The 18,256-nt window shown below is 50.2% G+C and overlaps 1 protein-coding gene across 2 annotated transcripts in view; it reads right to left on the bottom strand.

Moving 5' to 3' along the window:
• Positions 1 to 18,256, bottom strand: part of POU2F3 (POU class 2 homeobox 3) — a 52,865-nt gene that overhangs the window by 18,418 nt on the left and 16,191 nt on the right. For both annotated transcript variants that reach the window (XM_068159968.1, XM_068159973.1), the window contains exon 4: positions 13,498 to 13,532. In XM_068159968.1, the coding sequence (XP_068016069.1) occupies positions 13,498 to 13,532 (35 nt within the window). The remainder of the gene's footprint in view (positions 1 to 13,497; positions 13,533 to 18,256) is intronic.

Here is an 18,256-nt window from a genome sequence, read left to right as displayed (position 1 = left end):
TGCAGCTGGCTAATTATTCATTAGCAAGAGCCCAGGGTTTATCCAAAACTTTGGGGATGGTTTATGCAAATCTTGCACCTTCATACAGATTTTATTATGCCCCCTCCCCTCCGTGGCTAAACTGGCAGTGTTACCAACTGTGCATTAAATGAAACCAACCCAAATCCCCCCCCCCAAAAAAAAAACCCAACCACACACATTGTGGGTGAGGCCTCTCAAAATCATGAGGCTCCCTTAAAACAATGTAAATCTCAGAGTAATGGAGAGGAGGAGTTGGCTTCTCCTTTCCCAGTGCACCAAGCTCTTATTTGCAGCTGTTTTCTTGCAGATAGGAGAAAAGTTCTCTTAAAGGAACCAAAAGAGGTTGAGATCATCACAGAAGCACCTCGTGTAGGTACTTGGTAAGAACCCTGCGAAACGACTGCAAGAGAGCAGCCCTGATGTAGTCAAAAACAGGACCAGATCCCACTGGGGTTCCTCAGGACCATGGCTGCACACGACCGTCAGAGGGGGAATGGGAAACAAAAAGTCATGGAGAACAAGTCCCAGTTTCATAGATTCATAGAATGGTTTGGGCTGGAAGGGAGCTTAAAGATCATCCAGTTTCAAACCCCCTGCCACGGGCAGGGACACCTTCCACCAGCCCAGGCTGCTCATCCAACCTGGTCTTGAACACTTCCAGGGGGAAAGCATCCTCGAGCTCCCTGGGCAGCCTGTCCCAGTGTCTCACCACCTTCTTCCCAGTCAGTTGGATTCGGGGTAATCACACTTTAAGGAAAAATGACCTTGTGAATCAGCAGAGACATGTAATGCACTGCAGATCGATCTCTCTGTGGGTTGGAGGGGAGTCTGCGGGCAGGGCTGGGAGCAGCTCTGAGCTCCTCCAGCGCAGGTAACGGCAGGTGGCGGCACCAGCACGCGGAGCTCCTCTGGGGCTCCTTGGGATAGGAAAGGAATCACACTTGCGGATCTCAAGTGGATGTTTTCACAGCCTTAAAATAGGGTCAGCTGCCCCCAGGCAATCGACGCGAAAAACACAGGAAGGCTGCCTGGAGGGAGCGGGAGTCCCTTCCTTAAGCCGGCTGGCACATCTGCTGTGCCTGGCCCGGGATGGGTCCTTGCTCCTTGCCTATCTCTGGCCCAAAAAAAAAACCCAACCAACCCACCCCCAAAACACAACAAAAACAAAAAGCCAAACAAACTCAGAAACATATTGAGGGCGATGGAAAATGATCAAAGCTGCCTTCAGCTCCCTTGCGTAACCGATTTGTGGAAGGTGTTTCATAAACATTTCATAAGAAGGAGAATTATGAAGAAAACATCTCCCAACCTGCCTGCAATTACTGCACAAACTCTTCCTTACCAGTAGGAAGAAGGGGAGAGAGGGAAAAAAAAAAGAAGAAGAAGAAGAAGAAAAAAACCCCACGAAGTACATCTGTTTTGTAACTGATCTGTGAACTTCTGGCAAGCACTCGGCGGAGGAAAACATCCTGCAGACACGGCGCAGGGCTGTACGCAGTCAGCCTTGCACGAGGGAGTTAGAAGGATTCACCTCAGCAGCACTGATTTAGAATAGAATAGAATCAGCCAGGTTGGAAGAGACCTTCGAGGTCATGGAGTCCAACCTCTCACCCAACACCATCTGATCAACTCAACCATGGCACCAAGGGCCTCATCCAGGCTCTTCCTAAACACCTCCAGGGATGGTGACTCCACCACCTCCCTGGGCAGCACATCCCAATGGACAGTCTCTCTTTCTATGAAGAACTTCTTCCTAACATCCAGCCTAAACCTCCCCTGGCACAGCTTGAGACTGTGTCCTCTTGTTCTGGTGCTGGTTGCCTGGGAGAAGAGACCAACCCCCACCTGGCTACAACCTCCCTTCAGGTAGTTGTAGAGAGCAAGAAGGTCTCCCCTGAGCCTGCTCTTCTTCAGGCTAAGCAGCCCCAGCTCCCTCAGCCTCTCCTCACAGGGCTGTGCTCCAGACCCCTCCCCAGCTTTGTTGCCCTTCTCTGGACACCTTCCAGCATCTCAACATCTTTCCTAAACTGAAGGGCCCAGAATTGGACACAGGACTCAAGGTGTAGCCTAACCAGCGCTGAGCATGGGGCAGAATGAATTCCCTGCTCCTGCTGGCCACACTGTTCCTGATTTCACTGCAGGGAAAGCCATTCCCTCCTGCCACACCAGCCAACAGGCATTGGATTCAGGGACTGAGGGGCAGACTCCATTGGCTGCAGCCCTCCTTATATGAACCCAGCTCAGGGTCACTGCTCTCTGCTAATCTGCCCTATCCTCTTCACCTGTTAGACACCAAAGCAGGCAGCCTGAACACAGCCACAAGCCAATTCATTTTGATGGGCACTCCTGACATCATGTAAGCCCTGCTGCATCATCATCCTCCTCCCCAAGGTGGAACCCACCAACTGATTCAGCACCTAAAGCCTCGAATGCTTTCCCCCAAAAGCAGATAAGAGATCTTCATAGCCTGCCAGAGTGAGGCCACTGAAGCCCTGTCAGCCTTCTCCAGTGCCATGGATGAGGCAGGAGTTGTGGTCGTTGTTGTGAGATAGAAGACAACCAAAGTTGTTGTGCAGTTTCTATTTAGACGGCAACCTCTTTGAAGCAGATGTTTATCTGCCTTCATATCTGCCTTATCTCACAGTCAGCAACTCCCAACTGTTTAGGAGTTCAACCTGCTCACATCCCTCCCTCCCACCACTGCAGAGCAGTGAGCAAGAGGGTCAGGTGCACACAGACTCGGGAGCGTCTCAACCAACTGCCCCTCGCTGGGAGCAAACAGCGCAGATCTACCGGGGCTGGAGCGCTCCCAAAGTGCTCTTTAATGCACCAGGACTGTCTGCAGCTGGCCCAAAGTGATTTGCCTGAAGAGAGGAAGTTTCACAATAGAATCATCTATCAAACCCAGATCCAGAGTTGAACTGGAGCAGGGGAGATTTAGGTTGGACATCAGGAGGAGGTTCTGCACAACGAGAGTGGTGAAACACTGGAACAGGCTGCCCAGGGATGTGGTTGAGACCCAGTCCCTGGAGACATTCAAGCCTTGATATGGCCCTGGGCAGCCTGATCTAGTTGGAGGCATCTCTGCTGCCTGCAGGGGGGGTGGACAAGATGCCTTTTGAGGGTCCCTTGCAACCTGATGTGATGTGTGAATCCAAGGCAATTGCAGTTAACCAACCCTTCCCACCTCCCAATGGCGTAAGCACACTTCTTGGTGAATTACCTGCACACGTGGGCACCATAAAATACACCCAAATAAAACATTATAGCAATAATAATAATGGGCTTGCAATTAACTATTTCCACATGTACTATCCTGCACACATGGCAGAGCTTAACAGACATCCAGGAGGAAAGCAGAACACCCTTCTGTCAATGCAGCGGTGCTCACCCTGGGACCTCTGCTGTCCTTCCACCCTGAAGGGTGGGAAGGGACTTTGTGCAAGGGTTTGTTGTGATAGGATGAGAGGGAATGGATTGAAGCTTGAGGAAGGGAGAGTAAAACTGGAGATTAGGAAGACATTCTTTACAATGGGGGAGGTGGGACACTGGAACAGGTTGCCCAGGGAGGTCCTGGATGCCCTCTCCCTGGAGGTGTTCAAGGGCAGGCTGGATGAGCCTTGAGCAGGGAAGGTGTCCCTGCCTGTGGCAGGGGGGCTGGAACTGGATGATCTTTGAGGTCCCTTCCAACCCATTCTAAGATTCTATGATTTTTCAGAAGCTGTCAGCATGACAAGAGGGGAATCAATCCCATGCTGAATGCATTACAAACTGCATCCTAAAACTCAGCAATTCCCTAACCTCAACACAGCTGCATGAGTCCCTTGGGTTTATGAACTGAGGCCTGATCTGATATGCTACATCCTCAGAGCTTCAGCTCAGGGTGTTAATAGTTGTGCCTTAGCTGTAGTAAAAATGAGGGTGAGAAATCAAACTTGGAGAGTGACAGAGCTACCTACTGCACAAAAGATAACAAGCACAACCACGCTCAGCTTCCCATTCCTGGGCTTTCAGCTGCAGCATCTCCCTAGCTTTTAGGCAGAGCACAGGACAAAGAAAGAAGCCACCTCTCCCCTCTGTGCTGAGTTATAAACCTCAAGATGATCACGTGCAGCACAGCAGGCTTCAAAAGCAGGCACTGGGCAAGGGAGTGGAGAACCACAACCAGAGGTGGGAAGAGCACCTGCTGAGAACAGCCGTGACTGTATCGGTTCCTGCTCAGGTAGGTGCATCCTGATGAAAGGCTGCTCTGCACACTGGAGACTGCAGCCTCTGCAGGGGCCTCAGGAGCACAGAAGCTACCTGGTGCTGTTGGAAGGGGAGCTGTGTTCAGGGAGCACAGAACTGGCCAAAAAAAAATGACTGAAAAGCAACCACTTACAGCATCTGTGGTTCTTGCTGTTGGTACTCAGGCACATGGTGCCTTCTCTGCCAAAGCCTGTGGAGGTGCCAAATGTGTTCAAAAACAGGGGAGGGAAAGGTGTCATTTATGTGGTCAGAACCTCCAAGCAAAGCATGGAAAACAATTTTACCACCATTAAGGCTGTGATTTCTCTCATGTCTCCGTTCCAGAACTCTCCCTACCCCTTCCTCCCTACCCAGAGGTCCTGCCCTTCTGCCCCAACCTTCTCATGAGTTGCAGCATGGCTTCCTGCATCTCTCTCAATTTCACTTGCCCAACCTCCAAAGCTCTCCAAAACTCCACCTCTGCCTACACCTTTGTGCTTATCTTCTCTACTCCCACCCTGGCCTGCATTCCCTGCCCCTTTCCTTATCAATCCGATTTCACACACACCAGGCTTCATGGCTTCTCCCATGCCATCTTGCATGCTCACACAGGTTCCCTGGAGTCTAATCACGTTCCTGTTGGAGTCAGCAGCACAGCTGCCTTATTGGGCTTTTCTGGGGCCTGAACTAGATAGCCCCTTAACTGTTCTCCCAGTTCCCAGCATGCCAAATCTCTCCTTTCCACGGCTCTCTCGTCTGTGAGGAGCAAACTCCGACTGCTGTGGTTTCTCCATGTCCTCTGGCTACCAACCAGTCTCAAACCATCTAAACTCCTGGCACTGCCCCCTAGCTGTACAGTGCTGATGTCCCTGGATCAGTCAGCCATAGGGAGGGCAGAGCAGTGTCCACCCAGCCAGTTGTGGCACAGGTAGCCTTGGTAGCAAGGCAGTTTCCACCACAGCTTGCATTTGAAAGGAATTAACTGGGAATCAGACAGCTCCCGTGACTGGGCTTGGCTCCAGCCCAGCTCCCTAGGTTGCTCTGATTGGTTCACAGTAGTTTTGGCACCAGTTGCTGCGCCCCAGGGAGCTGGGACACAAGAAGAGCAGCTAGAGGGATTGCATTAAATACACACAAGTATTCTAATTAAAAAAGAAAGGGAGAGTGAGAAAGATCAGCTTCACCAGGGAGCATCACAGAGCTTTTCATTTTGGGGTGGAGGGAATGAGGTCTGGTGATTGAGGGGAACAAGGAGCCCAGAGCCAGTTCTCTGCTCCCAGGCAACTTCTACACTTTGGGGAAGCAGGGCAAGAAGGCTCTTTGCTAGGATAAAGCCAGTGTCTGACTCCTGAGGGGCTGGCTCAACCCACTGGTTTCACACGGAGCGCCAGCAGATCAGCACCTCTGCAGGGAGAGAAAGTGCACTCTGATGTCAGGCTGCCAAAATTAGAGGCCTGGCTTCAAACCCCATTGCCTTCACCTCCTTATGCTGTGACTTGACCTTCTGCAAAACGGGTGCAGGGCCCCACCCTCGCTGGGTGGTGCAGGCTTTTGATTGAATTCTTGGAGCTCACCAGATGAAAGGCCTTGGAGAACCTGGAGTCCTCTCCTTATTAACAAATGAGCCACTCTCCAGTGGGCAGGAGAGTTGTAGCCAGGCACAGCAGTCCGTGCTACTCATCACTTACAAAGGTGCTGGGCAGCCTAACCAGTGGCTTGGCAGTGACACCATGCCCTGAGCTCAGTTTCTGTTGTGGAAACAATGTTTGTGTCCCTTTCTAGAAGTCAATGAAACTCAGGCTTGCCCCTTGCAAGCCTAGAAAGCCTTTCCCAAAGGAGAAGTCCAGTTGGAGCAAGGAATTTGCATGCAGAGAAGATCTATCTGTCTTTCCTTGACCTCTAAGCTAGCTTTGGAACAGTTGTGCAAGACACACTGCCAGTGCACCAAGGCAGCAGGCATTGGAAATAGCCTTTAGATAGAGGTTGCTCTCCAGAAACCTGGAGCAGGAAAGCAGGAGCTTGAGAATGGGTTGCAGATGGATCTTAAGGAACAGATACAACCCAGCCAGCTCTGAAGGGATGCTGGGTGTTTGTCAACTGTTACTGACTAACATTAAATGAATTCAGAGGTTTCATTCTGCCTCTTGAGAAAAGATTTTGAGGCCAAATCCTTCCTCCTACTTCTTTCCCTTGTAAGCTTCTCCAAAGGCTCCCTGGCTTGTTTGGGAGTTCATTCCCAGCAATCTCATCTGAGGGCCTTTGCAAGGTGCCAAGACAGAACTAGCCTGAAGAAGGGGTTCCTCCACATTATCTGTCCTAAGCAAAACAGTGCCATATATAGAAACAGAGGACTTTCCCTCGAGCCAGGGCTTTCTCTGATGCTTTCCCAAAGGGCTGCATTTCAATGAAGAACCAGAGCACACATACAAATTTATGCAATCAGTTTATCCCTAGGACAGAGCAAGGAAACTTCAAAAGGGAAAGGCCAAGGTAGTCTTCAGCTCAGATCCAGTGTCAGGCAAGGCAGATATGGACAGCCAGCCTGATTTCCAGTTGGTGAAGGCTCAAGAGATGAAAAGCAGATGCAAGACTTAGGCTGATACCCTGGGGCAATGCAGAGAAGAAGAGAGAGTGAAATCTGAATTGATCCCCAGAGGGGAGAAGGAAGCAGGATGTAAACCTCCCCTTGAGAGGAGGGTAAAACAGGGCTGGGATGGAAATCTGGAGGGCAGACTGAAACCTGAGCTACCCACAGGGAAAAGCCAAGCAGGAACAGAAATGGCATATAGGGAGCACATGAGATTAGGGGGAGGTGGGAACACAAAGTGGAATGAAAAACTATGAGAGAGATCCCTGGGGGAAGGGAAGCCCTGATTGAGCAAAATTAAATCTGCAGGGAGTTTTGCATCCCAGATATTAATAACAAACTACCTAGCAAGTTAGGCCCTTCTTGCCACCTTCAAAAGGATGGAGGGGAGGAAGAACTTGTCTGTGGTTGAGCACAAGGCTATGAATCAGAGAATCAGAGTCCGTATCCCGGCTCTGGCACAAAACAGGTCCCTGGATTACAATGCACCTCCATGTCCACAGGCAACTGTCCTAAAAAGCATCCACTGATTCCAGCTGCAATCGTGGTGCTCAGCATCTTTGGGGAGAGCCAGGTAGTCAGCCTGCCTCTGCCTCCTCTGTAGGACAGGGTGCAACACCTCCCTAGCTTCCAGAAGCATCAGGATGCTAAATTCATTAGCAAAGTACCTTCAGACATGTGGGTGGAAAGCAGCAAACAAGGTCAGAGTGTTACTAATGGCACTGAAAAGAGCCACTGGTGGTGATCTTAGATCTCAGCTGTGCTTTGCCCACCTGAATTTCTCATATCATAGATTCATAAAGTTCATAGAATGGGTTGGGTTGGAAGGGACCTTAAAAATCATCCAGTTCCAACCCTCCTGCCATGGGCAGCTCCCACCAGACCAGATTTTGGAGTGGAGGAATTTTTCACTGGTCCTTGTCCCTCAGTAGTTCTATGATATACTACCAGAAACACTCAACTGGCCAACAAAAAAGCCCCAGACTGCTCAGGTCCTGCTGACTGCAACAGTCCAGAATGGCAATGTGCAAATCAAAGTGCTGAGCTGAGGTGCATATGAGATGTGAGGCCACTTCAACTGCATATCTCACTTCTTTAGTCTGTTCTGGATGCTTCTCTTTGTGTGCTGAAGGAATACATCTCCAGATTCCCTCCTTTATTTTTTTCCCCCCAGGTAAATCCATCCCCAGATCCTCTTTCTAGGAAGCCTGTTGAAAAGAGATCAATCCCCTGGCTGGTTTAAGCCAGAGACAGCAATGGGAGTAAAGAACCAACAAGGAAAATTCAGGCTGTGCTGAACCTGGGGCTGCTCAAACAGGCAGAGTGCCTGCTTGGCTGTCTTCAGTGTTGTGCAGTCCCACTGCAGGATCTCCTTTCCATTGATACAAATACCAAAGCTGTTATTAGCATTAAGCAAATCACAGCCTGTCTGCCAGGGTTAGCCTTTTGCTGCAATAAAACTGCGCAACACGTTTGGATAGGGAGCACCTGCGAGCCCTGCTAAGCCTTTCCAGCACTGGTAACACAGAAGCTCTGCTTCAGTGATCAGAGGGACTGGAGGAGCTGCTGTGTGAGGAAAGGCTGAGAGCTGGGTTTGCACAACCTTGAGAAGAGAAGGCTCTGTGGAGACCTTATTGGACCAGTAGATAAAGGCTGGCTACCAGGAGGATGGAGAAGACAAGGGGTGATGGGGTCAAGTTACTGCCTGGGAGGTTCCCATTGGACTCCAGAAGACAATTTTCCCCCATGAGAACAGTTAGAGATTGGAATCATCTCCCAAGGCAAGCAGTGGATTCCCCTACAGTGGACAGTTTGAAGCCTCAGCTTGCCAGGGTGCTGGGCTAGCTCATTTCTACTCCACTCTCACCTAGAAAGGTTGGACCAGATGATCCATGGGGACCCTTTCAACCTAGAAAGGTTGGACCAGATGATCCATGGGGACCCTTTCAACCTAGAAAGGTTGGACCAGATGATCCATGGGGACCCTTCCAACCTAGAAAGGTTGGACCAGATGATCCATGGGGACCCTTTCAACCTAGAAAGGTTGGACCAGATGATCCGTGGGGACCCTTTCAACCTAGAAAGGTTGGACCAGATGATCCATGGGGACCCTTTCAACCTAGAAAGGTTGGACCAGATGATCTGTGGGGACCCTTTCAGCCTGGCACTCTGGGATTTCAAAAGAACACATTGACTGCCAGCATTGGAGTGCAGCTCAGTGCCTGAGAGCATGGAGACAGTCCTCTGGAAGGAGGGGAGATCTGAGCCTTCATTCCTCCCCCCTTGCTGCAAGGCCCAGTGGATGGTCCTGCACAGCACTTTGCTGATGGAAACTGAATTGGTGATTCAGCCTCTGTGCACATTCCTCCTCCAGCTGTGGGTTGATGCACAGCCCTGTGCTGGGCTATAACACTCACAACCAAGCACACAAGCCCTGTCATTTCCCATATCCATGAGCCTTGCTCCAGCTGTGTATTCCAGAAGCCAATATTATCTCAGGGATCAACTCCAGACAAAGGGTGGTGAATTATCTGGCTCTCTAGAACAGCTCTCTCCAGAGCCATCTACAAAACCAAACAAGGCAGTCATTTCTTTAAAGGCTGAGCACTGTGCAATGAGGAAATCAAACAGGACCTGGGGAGAGCTCAGCAGCAGCACCTGCTGAGGCTCAGCACCACCTTACACCAAGGAAAAGCTCAATTCCAACACTTTCAGTCAGACTTTTTCCTGGTCCTGCTCAATGCCCATGACTTAGATTGGATGTTAGGAAAGATTTCTTTACATAAAGGGTGATCAGGCATTGGAACAGGCTGCCCAGGGAGACGGTGGAGTCACCACCCCTGAAGGTGTTCGAAAAGGTGTGGATGTGGCACCTGGGGACATGGTTGGATGGCCAGGGTGGTGTTACATTGATGGCTGGCCTCGATGATCTCAGAGGTCTTTTCCAACCCAAACAGTTCTCTGATTCTCTGACTCCAAAGCCCTCATTTGCTGAGCTGCTCATTTCTATCCCTGACACAAACCCAAAGCAGCAAGCAGCAGATGTCCCTATCCAGGCTGCCAGCAGTGAAGGTGAAAGTTTATTACTGTCTCTTTGCATTTCCCTTGATATAAACAGGAAACAACCAGCATTAGACTCACTAAATAAAAAGCCAAACCAGATGGGCAAGGCAGCAGATTCTTCTTTTTCCATACACACCCTTTTCCCTCTCATTCACATACAAATTACTGTTGCATCCAGGTGGGAGGAGAGTTTGAAGAGGGGAGGGGGGAAGAAGTGTTTGCCAAGTAGGTTGAGGGATCAGAAGGCAGCTTTCTCATAAAGCTCAGGGCTGACCCACAAACTGCAAGAAAACCTCAAACTCCACAAGAGCTTCCCCTCCCCCCCACATTTTCAGGGTGAGAGCAGCCACAGCAGGGAATTGGTAGGCAACCAAGGGGTCTAACCAGGTCACTCCACCCTTCTCTTCCCGCCTGGAGCATAACATGGGAGGGAAACAGACCTGAAATGTAGGCCATCTACAAAGACTGGGGGAGAGGCTTAAATGATGTGAGATTTATGATCTTCAAAGTGATTAGCACCCAGCACTCCAAATAAAGTCAAAGAGAGCTCAGCAGCTCTTGCATTTGGTTTGGAGTTGGGTTTCAAACCAAACTTCTCTGGCTTCAGTTTGAAAACTTGAATTGCAAGGTTAAAAAATAAAAGAGAGAGAGAGAGAGGAGGAGAAGGAGAAGGATAAAAAAAAAAAAAAGCCACCCAAAATCAACCTCAAACCCCAAAACCAAAGTTAAACCCCCCACCAACCTCCATCCATAATGAAAAGAGCTCAGCACCTGATTTGACATGAAAACACTTTGATATTCCCCTATCTCCCTTCTTCCTTTGGCTGGTCGGTTGAAATCTCTTTGCTGAGCTGAGGGTGAGTTCACCAATAGCTGAGGTCAGCCTGAGAGGTGAGCGTGCAAGCTGTGTGCAAGCTCTGTGCAAGCTGTGGGCAAGCTGTGGGCAAGCTCTGTGCAAGCTGTGGGCAAGCTCTGTGCAAGCTGTGGGCAAGCTCTGTGCAAGCTGTGGGCGTTTGGGCTCATGCTCATTTGGGATAAAGAGGATGGCTGAAGCCGACAGAGGGCCTGGGGAGGACCAAGAGAGGGAGACAAAGAGCCATTTGCACACACCTGTGTCCACGCTCATGGACATGCCAAGTGGCACCGCTGCAGAGCTCCTGCTGCAGACACTGTCTCTGTTTTGGGGAGTCATGGATGGGTTGGCTTGGAAGGGACCTTAAAGATCATCCAGTTCAAATCCCCCTGCCATGGGCAGGGACACCTCCCACCAGCCCACATTACTCAAAGCCTCATCCAGCCTGGTCTTGAACAGCACCAGGGAAGGGGCATCCATGACCTCCCTGGGCAACCTGTTCCAGTGTCTCCCCACCCTCACTCTCAAGAATTTCTGTCTAATCTCCAGTCTCAATCTCCCCTCCTCAAGCTGAATTGAGTCAAATCAGATTTTCACTAAAACACTGTAAAATGACTCTAGAAACCACTCTAAGATTACTTTGCTCACAGGCTTTTGCTTATTAAGCTTTTCAGGACATGGTTTCATGACCGTGGTGGTCTTATGTTGACAGCTGGACTTGATCTTAGAGGTCAGGAAATGGTTTCATGTCCATGGTGGTCTAATGTTGACAGTTGGATTTGATGATCTTAGAGGTCTTTTCCAACCAGAACAATTCTATGCTTCTGTGACAAGTGTCCAGTCTGGTTTATCATAGTATCATAGTATCAGTCAGGGTTGGAAGGGACCACAAGGATCATCCAGTTCCAACCCCCCTGCCATGGGCAGGGACACCCCACACTAGATCAGGCTGGCCAGAGCCAGCCAGAGCCTTGCTACTCAGTTACTCAGCTGGTAGAAATGAGAGGGATTTTGCTGTAGCCTTTTGGTGGAAGGGGAAAACCAGAAGTGGGAAGCAACTGGTAGGAAAGGTTGGCACAAACCCACAATCTCTGTTTGGGAAGAGGATGTTTTTAATCAAGCAGACTCTGGCTCAGATTTAACTGACTGCAAAGCTGTCTGCCCCCACAACTCAACCAGCAGCTGCCCATTCAGGGATGTGCAGGGCACTGGGACCTTGAAGGTCAGGTCAGACGCTCAGTGGGTGTAAATGAGAGCACAGTTTCACCACAGCCAATGATGTTTCCTTGATTAACCTCAGCCCTGCTTCTAGTTCTCACACCTCTGTGGTGTTGCCATCAGAAAAGTTTGCAGCATGTAAGACTCTTGTCCTTTCACAGCTTATTTCTATCTTGAGGGAGTTTTCTTTTATCACTCCTTATAAAGCAGATTGGATCCTTCTCTTGGCTTGCAGAAAGCCTGTGCTTTGGGCTCTGCAATGCACAGAGCTGGAGACACAAGGCTTTTTGTTTTCACCTGGGTATTCCAAAACCCTGGAAGATGGCTGAGCGTGTTAAGACACCTTTGATAGGAAGTTACGACCCACCCAAACCCCACACAGCAGCCAAACCAAACAAGCAACCAGCAGCTTGCTGACATCTGTCAGACAAGAGCCACCAAGGTCAGCTTGAAGGACAGGAAAGTCATTGCAGCTGTCCACCTGCTCCTAGCAGGAAGCCTGATGGCAGCCCTTGAACTGAGGGGGTGCATGGCTGGGAGCAGGTGGGTTGCTGTACTGTTAGGAGCGCTGGCATCAGCTCCAAATGCTGGTGACTGCCCCTGGAGTTACAGCCACTTCTGCTTTCCCCACTCTAGCTCCCTAGGCAGCCCCCAGAGTCCTGCACACAGCAGTGGGTTAGCTTTCTAAAGCTGCTCTTTTTCAGAGTCCAGCTCCACTGATGGTCAACAGGAATCCTTAGCTCTGGACTCAGAGAGTGTGTCTGCACAGATCCAAGATCCATAATGCTTCTGGAGCGCTGTCCCCTTCCTCCCCTTGCAATTCTGGTGTGGGGTTCAGGGGCTTCTCAGAGACAGATGGGAGCTGCTTTTAGCTGTACGAAGCAGGAGGATGAGAGCAGACCCAGCAAAACCAACAGTCCCTCACCCATCCATTCACAATTAGGGTTTGCTTTTATCTGCTGTCCCTTTCTCTGCTGTCTTGCAGAGAGGAATCTGCTGTTGCAGGCAGGTCTGGTCTTGACCTACGCACTCCAAGACCTCAAACCACCTCTCATCTTCAGCCCTTACTGATATGTCTGTGAGTCAGCCTGGTGCTCTTGGGCTTGCATACCACACTGCTTTCAGCACCAGAGTCACAAGCAGGAGAACTGCATGAGGCTTTGGGGCAGGGTTTGCACATTTGCCGGTGTAACTGAGGTCCCTCTTGTTTCTAAATGACAATGATTGGGAGGGGGGGGAGAGAAATTAAAAAGCCAGAAAAAGCCTCAAGCAAATGATTTAAAGAAACTCTATAATTAGCTGAACTTCTCTGAAACAGGGAGGCCTGGAAACCAGAACTTTAATCTGTCATTCTATCCCACAAGGGGAATTGGGAAGAACTTCTGTGGTCTGTTTAATGGTAGCTTCTGACCTGAGAGTTTTTTTTTATCTCTTAGAATTAGCTGCCTGAGACTCAGCAAGGTGAGCAATTAAAAAGCAATCATTCAAGGAAGCAGGAGAATACCTGGTAACCCAGGGAGCTTCTTACCTGCCTGTTAAAGTCCAGCCCATTCTGTTCATTTCCTACAATGAAACAAAGAGAAGAACATCTCAGTGTTAATGACAGTCAGCATGGATGGAAACTTTCCATCACCTAGCACACACACACACACACACACTGCTGGCCCAGCTCAGCTTACTGTAAGAACAAGGAGAGGAGGAGAAAGGTGGAGTCCATGTGAACACAGCAGCTTTTGCAATATTTGGTGGCATTAGCCTTTGCTGAGGCACAGCAGAAGTGCTGCTGCCTGGGGAATACCTGGCCAGGCAGCAAGGGTGGGGGAAAGCTCAGTGAGTGCAAGGGAGATTCCAGCAGATGCAAGCTGGAGGAGGTTACAAATCTCCAGGGAAACCCAGGACCAAGGCACTGTGCATAAGCAGCAAGAACTGACTGTGGGAGAGGCCAGCACCGCTGTGGCCAAGGCTGCTAACCAGGGATCTTAAGGATCCCATGTGGCACTGAGTAATTAAGGGATATCTAAGGGAACAGAGGGTGCCGTGGGGTTGTGCTCAAGAGGCGTCTCCTTGATTCCAAAAGAGATTGGCAGGCACAGGGGGAAAAAATCAGACAGGTTTCAGCCTGAAGGTACTGCACAGGCCCTCACTCATTCCCCTTTGATGATAAACATTCCCCCCCCCCTACTATCACACCTGCCAAATTCATCAAGAACATCACAGAGGAGAGGTTGTGTGCTCCACAGATATGAATGCTTTAAGGGATTCCACGAAGCCTCTTTGGTTGCAAAGGCAACCCCAAGAAACCCCTTCCCTTTGCAACCCATTCCCTAAGTTATTCCCTTCCAGTCCAAGTGAGTTTGTGATAAACAGCCTTAAATTGTTCACATCCCACCGGCTCAAGCCCCCAGGGGCCTCCTCCTCCTGTTTTCTTTCCAGGATAACGTTCCCCACAAAGCACAGACCATGCCCTGAGATCTGATCAAGCTTCAACACATCAGTTTTCCAGTACTTCATGTTTCTCTTGCAAACAACAAAAAAAGAAGGCTGGAAAGCAGTAAAGAGAGGCTGTGCAGGCGAGGAGTGCAGGTCCAACTCTCCCACCGACTCCTTGCCGTCGAGTGAGCGAGCCCCCAGCCTGACCCAGCACACAGCTTTCCAGCTTGCACCACGCACATGATAGATACTCCCAGGTGAATCAGCATGGGCCTTTGAGCTCCTCAGTGGGGAGTGTGCTTGGTACAATTATTCATAGGTGGCAAAAATACTTGAGAGAGTCAATGATAACAATTTCATGGCACTCTGTTCTCTGCTGTCTAGAAACAGCTCTGGAGATGTAATCTGCGGCATGTTAACAGCACTGACTGTGGAAACCAAGCTGCTTGTGTTGCTCTTCTTGAGCTCACTATCAAACTAGGTGCTCACTATCAAACAACAGCAGAGCATCTTCCATTGCAGAACAAGCTGCTGGCCCCCTCCCTCTGGAGCCTCCTCTATCTTCTCACCAGATGCAAATTGCCTTCACAGATTGCAGTGAGTTGGAAGGGATCCTCAAAGATTATCTTGTCCAACCCCCTGCAGGCAGCAGGGACACCTTCAGCTAGATCAGGATGCCCAGGGCCACATCAAGGCTGATCTTGAATGTCTCCAAGGATGGAGCCTCAATCACATCCATGGGCAACCTGTTCCAACCTATCACTACTCTCACTGTGCAGAGCTTCTTCCTGATGTCCAACCTTAATCTGCCCTGCTCCAGTTTCAAACCATTGCTCCTCATCCTATCACTCCAAGCCCTTCTGAGCAGTCCCTCCCCAGCCTTCCTGTAGGTTCCCTTCATATATTGAAATGCAGCTCTAAGCTGTCCCTGAAGCCTTCTCCTCTGCAGGCTGAACAGTCCCAGTTCTTTCAGCCTGTCTTTGTAGGAAAGGTGTTCCAGACCTTTGATCACCTTTGTGGCCTCCTCTGGGCCTGCTCCAGCAGGTCCACATCCCTCTTGTGCAGGGGGACACATTACTCCAGGTGAGCTCTCAACCTAGATCCAGCTCTGCACCTTCTCCCCAAGCCTGTCTGCATCTCTGTGGTGCCAGAGCCTGCTCTCACTTCCCCCCTTCCTCCTGACCTGTTTCTCCAAGCTCTTTCTTTTCCCAGACTCAGGTCTTTATCTTCCTGCAGGTAATTCCTCCTCTGCTACAACCTCCAACTTGCCAGGTGCTTCCATGCTCCTCTGCCTCTCGCTGCAGCTCTCTGCTCCCTGACCACCTCTCTCCAGCTGCTCCTGCCTGAGGAATTTGTTCATTCATTGCGTTCCAGCTCTGCACCCCACGAGCCAACAACTGCACATCTAACGATGGGAATGCTGATAGTGTTAATAGATGATTGCAATCAGTATCCACACACCTGAGCAGCACTGGGTGAGGATCTTCAAGGCCTGCAGAGCCTACCTTTGAAACCCACAGGGGGTTGATGCAATCTAAAGGTACAGTAGCTGAAGGGAAGAAAAGCCAGGAGGAGAGGAGGAGGAAATAAAGTTCCCAGTTGCTGAAAGAGACTGGGAAGGAAAAGGTAATTTCTGGTTTCTTGGATGCAAGAGCTCTGCTCCCGTTCAGATGCAGCCTGTTGACGAGGCAAGATTCAAAGGCCTTGAGGGAAATCCCTAGGTCCCAGTGATGATGGCTCTGAGTCACCATCTTACACCCCAAAAACTTGGAACCGGAGACGCACAGCTGGAAGAGCTGCAATCCACATCACTGCCACCAGGCTCAAGTTCTGCAGCGTATTCTCTCCTCCTCCTCCGAGCTTCCCATCCCTTACTTCTTCCTCCCTTCACAAGCACGTGCAGCTGGCAAACTCCTGCCTTTCTTCTTCCTTTCCTCCCCTGCAAGGCCAAACAGCTCCCTCCAAGTCACGCACTCTGTTCCCAGGCTCATCCCACTGCAGATCAGCAGGGGTGTTTGGGAGCACCTCAGCCAGGTGTTGTGTGACAGTGGAGCACACTGCACATATGCATGGAGATTGACATTAACTCAGTCGTATCTTGGGCGTCTAAGTCTGACAGAACTGCCCCAGGCTGTCTTGGTAGACAGTGAGAAGAAATAGGCACCTCCAGAGGCCATTCATCTGACCTATCTTAGATGCCTATCTTAAGTGGAGATGAATGGCCCTCTGGAGATGAGTATTTCTCTTTATTGACTACAAAGGGACCCAGGGGCAACTAGTTCAGGCTTAGATGTCCAACAGTGAGATACTTAAAAGTGGGTGAGGTGATTTCTGCTCCCAGTGGTTATGTAAATGGGAGCGGGATACACAAATCTCTCCAAGGGCTGCAGCAGGACCAGCGAGTGTTTGGTGCACTGGTTGATTTGCAGACAAATCCTGTCCTTCTCTCTTTCAGCAAAACCTTGCATTTGAGTACAATCAAACCAATTCCAGCTGCAAAGCCAAGATTTGGGTGGGAGAGGGATAAACAACTCTCCTCTCTCAGTTGAATGAGTAGCTTGGGTTTTGGAAGTGGACTCATTTGCTCCCCGTTTCTGCCAACATCAGGATTCAGACCAAAGCGCTCAGTTCTCTCCTTAAAGGAACGGTCTAGTTCAAACAACAAGGAGCTGCACTTAAGATTTAATCTTTTCTAGCTGCAGGAGATAAAAAGAAGGAAAAATAAAAGGTGGCAGCAGATTCTCTGCTGCTGTGAACTGCCAGAACTCCGCTCATTTTAATGGAGCTTCACACCAGCCAACAACTTGCCTCTTGCTACACCAGCCAGACACAATGGTATCCAAAGGCTCCAGCATCTACTACAGGCAGCCCTCCCCTCCTTGAATTGCATCAAATTGGGAAAGCCCTGGGATTTAAATGGGGAAAGGTTGTTCTGAGCCCCTTGCTCTACGGTTCTGGGGAGCTTCCCCATCAAACAAGCCTTCCTTGCTCTCTTTATGGGTGTTCTGGACAGAGGGAAAGCAGCAGCGATAAGCTCAGCTGGTTCCCTGCAGCGCTGCAGACAAGGACTGTGCTGCTCTCCTTGGTTCACCTGGCAGCTGTTTTGCATAGCACTGGCATCAAATCTGGTGCGAGTTTGCCTGGGGAGGTTTCTCTGGGGATGGGAGCTGCCGAGCAGTTCCGGACGGCTTCCCCCCACCCGCTGCTGTTCCCCCTGCCTGGAACGCAGCTTTTGCTGTGAAAACCAGAGAGAAAGAAAGGCTTGATCAGAACCAACAGAATTCCCACTGGGAGTCACCTAGCCAGTCCAGCACTTGAGGATAAAAGGGAGAGAAGTGAAATCAAGCCTGCAGTGTGCCTGCACCTGCACAAGGCAGACACATGCAGGTGCCACCTAGGGGGGGCGGGTGACAGCCACCTGTGGCTTCCCAGCCAGTGACAACAACCAGAAGGTTAACCTTCTCCCCCTTCCCACCTAGCTACACACTTAATTCACCTCACAGTTTGATCTGGGACAGGGAATGAGAAAGTGATTTCAATCTTTAACAGGTGTTGGGGAATTCCCACAGGGAATCAGTTTTCTGCCGCATGCATTTGGGAGGGAAATTCAGAACAGCTGAACAGCGATGGAGGAACAGTGCCAGGCAGGGGATTCGGCTGCCTGGGCTTAGATGTCTAACTTTTAGGTGTCTAATTCTGAGCCAATTGCTCTAGGCTCCCTTTACAGCCACGGAGAGGAAGCTGTATGCTTCCAGAGGACAATTCATCTCGCCCCTGAGATAGACAGCGGGGAGATGAATCACCTCCTGGAGATACCTATTGTCATCATTGACTGTACAAGGACCCCGGGGTGAAGA

The sequence above is a fragment of the Melanerpes formicivorus genome, unplaced genomic scaffold (genome assembly GCF_026170545.1).
Source record: "Melanerpes formicivorus ecotype bairdi unplaced genomic scaffold, bMelFor1.0.p_v2 SCAF_47, whole genome shotgun sequence".
NCBI lineage: Eukaryota > Metazoa > Chordata > Aves > Piciformes > Picidae > Melanerpes > Melanerpes formicivorus.
This window is presented reverse-complemented; position numbering and strand designations above follow the sequence as displayed.